At 38.6% G+C, this 7007-nt stretch overlaps 1 protein-coding gene across 1 annotated transcript in view; it reads left to right on the plus strand.

Moving 5' to 3' along the window:
• Positions 1–1342: 1342 nt before the first annotated feature.
• Positions 1343–7007, plus strand: part of LOC138029768 (tyrosine kinase receptor Cad96Ca-like) — a 6157-nt gene continuing 492 nt past the window's right edge. Inside the window, exons 1-12 of the mRNA XM_068877593.1 lie at positions 1343–1638; positions 2039–2068; positions 2684–2817; positions 3268–3535; positions 3935–4045; positions 4370–4560; positions 5275–5397; positions 5507–5577; positions 5792–5832; positions 5985–6081; positions 6185–6284; positions 6822–7007. The exon at positions 6822–7007 is cut by the window's right edge and continues 492 nt beyond it. Of these exons, the coding sequence (XP_068733694.1) occupies positions 1530–1638; positions 2039–2068; positions 2684–2817; positions 3268–3535; positions 3935–4045; positions 4370–4560; positions 5275–5397; positions 5507–5577; positions 5792–5832; positions 5985–6081; positions 6185–6284; positions 6822–6890 (1344 nt within the window). The 5' untranslated portion in view covers positions 1343–1529 and the 3' untranslated portion in view covers positions 6891–7007. The remainder of the gene's footprint in view (positions 1639–2038; positions 2069–2683; positions 2818–3267; positions 3536–3934; positions 4046–4369; positions 4561–5274; positions 5398–5506; positions 5578–5791; positions 5833–5984; positions 6082–6184; positions 6285–6821) is intronic.

Genomic DNA, 7007 nt, shown 5'->3' on the forward strand with positions numbered 1-7007 from the left:
AGAATACCAGAAAACTTGTGGTTTTGGAAGGTTGGTGAAACGGCGCAATGTTTCGGTTTCCATTATACGGCGCTGCGTTTTAGTCAACCTCGTTCCCAGGGTCTTTCTCCTCTGCCTCCTTGTTCGTTTTCGTTTCTCTTTCTAATGTTTAACAAAGTGATTTCTAAGCTAAGTAGCAAGCTTGTACAACGAGTAGACAATATTGACTTCTTTCTGTATCAACAGCTTTGTGTATTAAAATTTGCGTTGTCAAGATATTTGTACAACTGCACGCAGCAAACAGTAGTATACCGGGCATGTTTTAGCGCCAGTAAAATAAAAGATACATTTTATCAAGCAACCGTAGTGCTTGGTATATTTTTTTATTATAGTGTATGTTCTATAGAAGCAAATTCAGCTTTTTTTTTGTGAACGTCAATGGCCACCCGACATCAAGGGTGTTATCAGTCACAAAAGCTTAAACGCTTTGTGGGAATTCATTTGTTGTGGGAATATAACATCAGCTCTTTGAGCTTTTAATTGATTTTAATCTTACATTGTAAGGTAAAGATTAGTTATTTTAAAACAGCATTGTCAAACGAGTACGCCTTCGCCCAGTTGTGTGATCAAAATGTAACAAAAACTCTACCCCAGTGAGAAAGTGTTTTTTTTTTGCATGAGTGCCACGTGACCTGCCTGAACCAGGGTCCTTCTTCTCAACGACAAAGGCGGGAGAGAAGACCCTGGGGACGAGGTTCCGTTTTCGTTTTTTTTAATGTGATACCACCAACAAAGTCTGCCAGTTCTTAGATACCAACCCTCTGCATGGATTTTCTCACAGGCACATTTCCACTAGTTTTAAAACCAAATCCGCCTGAAGAAATTATGTTAGAAGAATTATGAATTTCCTGACGTCCTTTTCGATCTTTTGTGTATTGGATTATTCAAGTTGATTAAATCTTACGGGGACTTTACAACGAGAAACAGAGAGCATTGTCTCTCCTTCCGAAAGCGTTTAATTCCTGGATTGTCAGTCATATGTAGCGGCTAACTAACTCAAGGGTACTTTGGAATTTGAGGTACTCCACCGCTCGATAATCACACCAATATATGGAAATTTGATGATCGGGGTGAATAGGGTTACTTACCAACAAGGATACTCAACGTAACATCACGGGGATTTTTGATGAGGTGCCGGCTACGTCGTGATGCTTGGGTTAAATATGTTTTCTTTTTATTTTCGTGCTAGTTATGAACAGTTTCTTGAGATCCAGCTTATTCTTCCAAGCCAAGAAGAGATTATGCTTATTTGTTTTCCTTTTTCCGGGTAACTTTCCCTTTGTATACTTTAATCGACAGGTGTTCCTGAACCTGTAACTATTGTCAAAGATGAGATAGATAATAACAAAATAACCCTTACTTGGAACAAACCCGAAGAGAATGGAGCTGCCATCACCCACTACACCATCTACAAAAGAATTGCAAGTGAAAAGAAATGGACAAACGTTGGAGAAGTAAAGGACATCTCTAATCGTGCGTTTGTTGTCAAAATGGAAGATAACAAAAAGCATGAATTGGTTGTTACCGCATCAAACAAATACGGCGAGAGTGTGGTGACTGCAGAAAACATCAAGATAGTGGAGATGCCATATGGTGGAGGTAAGTATAACTGTTAAAATAAACAGTTGCCTTTAGCAGGTGTAACTGTATTGAAAAAAAAAATCTTTAATTTAAAGTCCAATAGAGGCACAAGGCGATGACTTTTTAAAGGTGCTCCTCTCCTGTAATTTTTCCAGGAAAAACGTAAAGTCAGCTTATTTAACGTCGGTAGTTCCTTCAGCTACGAGGCTGGTATCATTTTACGGTGTTTAATGCTATATCTGTACGTATCAGAGAAAAGTGCAAACAGACGTCTGAGTCTCCTAGGATCGAACTTTGGACCTCTCGCTCGGAAAGCCGCGCACTAGTCAACTGTGCTACGCCTGCTCCTCCAAGGAGGACTTGCCATCCGTTCCGTCAAACACTGGCACTAAATACGATCATGTATTTTTCCCATTAGCAACTCCAAGGCCTCTGGAAAGGCAGAAAGGTAGGTCCGCTTTTGAGATACAAGCCAAAGGTAGACCATTGCTTTATTCCGAGCGTACGTTTCCTCATTAAACTGGATAGTAAATGTAAGATTCAACTGTGCTCAATAACCCTTATTCATTTAACGTACAAAATCATCTGGTCGTCTTAATAAGTAAAGTAAACATCAACGATGAAAAGCCAAAGAATTATCTGAAAAATATATACCTACAAATGTTGAGCTAAGGCTAGGTGAAGATTAATAACTGCGAAACAATAGCAGTACTTGCAGGTTATTGTGCATGACTATACGATCCAAAACGAATTGACAAAGAAAACATGCATGCTCTTTTTCTTTCAGTTTCCTTTAGTTGACTAAAATCACTCTCTCTCACTGCGAAGCGTGAGAAAACGAGCTTGAGGTAGACTAGTCAGCGTCTCAACTATGTTCATGAAATCGTCACGAATCTTACTGCAAGTGTATCAAAAAGATTATTTTCCTGCTCTGCGAGCATACCCGAATCCAAAAAAAAAAAGAAGAAGAAGACAAAGAAATAGTTGTGATAAATGAGCATTGCCCTCATTAGAAACTTCGTGGCCCTGCATTACAAGTCTTTTCGTGCTTTCTTTGTGTTAGGTTCTTGTTCTGTTTTGCATATCTTTTACAACTTATTCATCGTCTTTCTGGTGATCACAATTATTGTTCTCTCCGTGGTGATATGGAAAATGCGCCGTCGTCCTTGTCCAAGATGTGGAGATCTTTTACCTATGGTAAGTTGTTAATGAGATCTTGCCAGAAGAAAAGATGAGTGTAATTGAACCCTGGATTAAGAAAGTTTGATTATCGCTTCTTCAAAGCCAAAGCATTCAGTCTATTGAAGATCGTTGTAAGCTCGCCACACTCTCTCTTTGTAGGCTTAAGGTTGCTATCCTGTTGTTCCATTATATAGTTAGTGTATTTGCTACACATCTCTCTTGAAGTAAGTTTATAATTGCGTGGATGCTGGTAGAATTTAGTTCAAGGCCGCTACACTTACCACTGCCCTAACTGTCCCCTCCTGGAATACTCGTTACAATGGTTGTCTGTTATTTGAATCATGTTCAAAGCAAATCTTGGGGAGAAGGATGGACGATACTGGAAACAGAAGCTAGCATTGCAGTTGCCCTGAGAGATACAATTAGAGCTTTACTGTCATTTTTTTGTGGATTAATTATCACCAGAATCCAGTATCTTTGCAAGTTAAAGAAAACTTAGAACTTCCCAGCGATCTAAATACGAAGGAGTCAGCGAGCTACGCATCTCAAGCTGCAGGAAGTGGATCTTACATGCCACTTCATCCGTCTGGAAGAAGCTGGGAAGTGAGTCAAGAAGATGTTCATGTTATCAAAATCATCGGTAAAGGAGCCTTTTCTCAGGTTGCCCAGGCAACAGTGAAAAATGTAAGAGAACATCAGGAGGAAACGACAGTGGCAGTAAAAATGCTGAAAGGTTGGTTTCCGCTTATCCTTGACATGTGCTTTCACTCATTTGTTTATACTGCTTTTAAAAGCGCACAATGGAAGCGGTAGACTGGCTTGATAAGGTTTATAAAGTCAGCTTGCTTTGAGACATTGATCAAAGGATATCAGCACTATATATGAAAAAGTACATGTCTTTTACTGCTGGCCATGCAGTTTCCCGCTAAATTAATTTTAAAAAAATGGCGTTAATAACTACAATCCTTCATAACTCTATCGTCGCGAAACATTATTTGTTCTGTTTCAAAATGTGATTATTTTGCTCTTTGCTAAAATAATTCTAAGTATTTACACTTCTACGATTATCTGTGGTAGTACTACTTTAGCCAGAGTCAACTGCCATCAAGAAATTCTATTCCTTACTTCCTAGCCAATGCTCCTCCGTCAGATAGAAAGGATCTGTTGTCAGAATTGGAGCTGATGAAAAAAGTGAAACCTCATCCTCATGTTATCAAGCTCATCGGATGCGTCACTGAAAGCGGTAAAACTGACGTCTTCATAATTTGTTGTGCTTTTAAATTTGTTTTCTCTCATTTAAGAAATGAATCGAGCCTATTCTGGTGTAACTCGAGGCGGGCTAGGGATGGAACGTGGTTCAAAGAATAAGCAAAAGTACACTCAAGAATCTTGAGTCAAGTTTATGAAGAAGTTAATTTCTTTTTGCAACATGGATCAGTTTTATTCTTCATGGTGTAAAACGTGACTAATTTGAATTGGGAATTGTGTAAAGAGAGTGTTGAAAGAAGCTAGTAATTCCTAGGATGAATATGAGCACACCATATTTCAGGAACCTTGTTTTCCACAGAACCACTGATGGTCTTGATCGAGTATGTTCCATTTGGAGACCTCTTGGGATACCTAAGAAAGAGCCGAGGACTGAACGACACTTACTATAAGGACCCGGATGTACAACCGGAGACCAATCTGACTTCGGAACAGCTGATAAAATTCGCTTGGCAGGTTGCTGATGGGATGTGTTACTTGTGTTCGAAAAAGGTTTGCTCACCAAGGGAAGATCGCCATCAGTCCGCATCCATAAATAGGAAATAAATGTTTAGAATACTATGAAAATACATTTGCAGGACATTCATTATTACATTGATACTGTAAGTGAAACGGAACTGCAACCAGGCTGACAATGAGACATATAACTGAGCTATGGAAGTTCAGTTAACGTTTAGTTTAGACAGCTGTGAATGTAACTTAAGAGGCTACAGGTCTTTGAATTCCATCCTTTTATGCTGCCTTCATGATTCTCTAATTCAGAGTAGCATCAAACTATGGCTGATGTGAAACATGTCCGTGGACGTAAATTTACACGAATTTAATTGAAAAGAATGTTTGGGTGGGTGATTAAAGCTAAAGGTTTCCCTTCGGACGCAAGGGGTGCAATTTCTACTCTTATTACTTACTAGTGGATTTTTCTTCGGTGTTAAAATAGAACAACTTGATTCTCTCCTGCCGGTTAGCGTTTTCTAATGTCGTGTGTGATTAAAAATCTTTCCTCTATTCGCTGTTGATTGATGAGATCGCATTACAGGACTCTGGAAAATGAAAGAAATGTAGATTTATATGGATGTGTTCCCTTGATAATGAGGCCCACTTAGAATACTTTGACATTTACTGAAGATGGGACGCTTCTGATAGAGTTAATTTTGTCGTTAAATTTACTACTCTTCTTAATACATATTCATACTCAATTTCTGTTAGATTGTCCACCGCGACTTGGAGGCGAGAAATGTTCTTGTTGGGGAAGGAGAGAGATGCAAGGTGACAGATTTTGGGATGGCGAGGAATGTGGGCCAGGACGATATTTATACCAAAAAAAGTCGGGTAAAGCTACAACTAAACTTTGCTTTGCGAAAATGCTTTATTTGCTACGATCACGTACCAGATGTATTCGTTTTTTCTAAGAGTATTCTGTAATAGTCTTCGTACATAGGGTCGTTTACCTGTTAAGTGGACTGCATATGAGGCCTTGCTTTACGGAGTGTACACAACACAAAGTGATGTGTAAGTATATCCGTGTCAGTAAAAAGTTTAAATTATTTTCCTTTTGGAAGTGATTGTTGTCCATTCCCGTTTCATTTTGCAGCAGACCTAAATATCTTCCTCCTAGGAGTTGTTGTTACTTCTTTTCTCTAATGATTGCTCCATTTTTGAAATGCATGCTTCCTTACTTCCAGTCTCATTTCCTGCTTCTTATTTGTTTCACTCCTTTTTGCAGGTGGGGTTATGGCATCCTTCTCTATGAAGTTCTAACAATTGGTACGCTTCGATTTAGAAACGATTTGACCTAATTACAAAAATGTGCACACTAATAACTGAAAATAGTTCTGCAATCAGTATCGCTTACTTAACTGGGCAAATTTCACGTTTTCGTATCAAGTGTTATTGAGGCTGGATCTTTATACCCATAGGTGGATCACCATACCCGGACACAAACGCCAGGCTTATTGCGGATAAACTTCAACAAGGATACAGAATGCCAAAGCCAAGACATGTGGACAGCAAACTGTAAAATACTTACTTCTCAATTGTGATATTGAGTAATAAGTAGATGAGTTAATGCTTGCATAAACAACCTCCCAATAGTGAAGTAAGAACCTTTTAATTTTAGGTATGAAATCATGATGAAGTGTTGGGAAGAAGACCCAAGTGATCGACCGACATTTGAAAAGCTGAGGAGAACAATGAAGGATATGGAGAGGAATCACAAGGTAAAGAAATCAAGGGAAAATTTGGGGAAAGGAAAGGAAAGGAAATAAAAGGAACTTTATTTAAGTGTCTAGTCTTCTAGTGCATTAATTGGGGACACTGTAAACTGAAATAAGCAAATTAACCAACTCAAACCATCAAACGTTGGTTTTTTAAGGAGAGGAAAACATTTCGGAGATGAGTAAAACCAATAAACTAAACCCACATATGACGCCAGTCTGGGAATTAAACCCAGGCCACACTGGTGGGAAACAAGTGCTCTCACCACTACGCCAGCGCTGGGATTAATGAAGGGGGTTTCTCCTGACGTTCTGGTCTCCACGAAAACTTAAGTCAAACCTACCTGCGCCGAAAAGCCTAGTCTTTCACTGTCATCTATGTTCTAATTTTAATCCTTTTATTCTCACAACCACTTGTTAATTACCGTATTCCCTCGTTCTCGGCCTTCTTCAATGTTTAAATCAACTAGGGTATGATCTTCTTGGTTTAAACAATTAAGTAAAACTGAAGCTTAACACATTCCAAATTTTCTTTTGCAGACATATGTAAACCTCAGTCAGTACGACACAAGAATGTACGCTAATGTCACTGATCTGACAGCAGAGTAGAATTTTTTTAAAATTTGTTTTTATTATTAGTATTTTTTTATTCCTCCAAACCCTAACTGATACATAATTAAGTAGATAAAGCGTCAAAAAAAGTAATAAACGCACGATAAAAAATTA

The sequence above is a fragment of the Montipora capricornis genome, chromosome 13 (genome assembly GCF_036669925.1).
Source record: "Montipora capricornis isolate CH-2021 chromosome 13, ASM3666992v2, whole genome shotgun sequence".
Lineage (NCBI taxonomy): Eukaryota > Metazoa > Cnidaria > Anthozoa > Scleractinia > Acroporidae > Montipora > Montipora capricornis.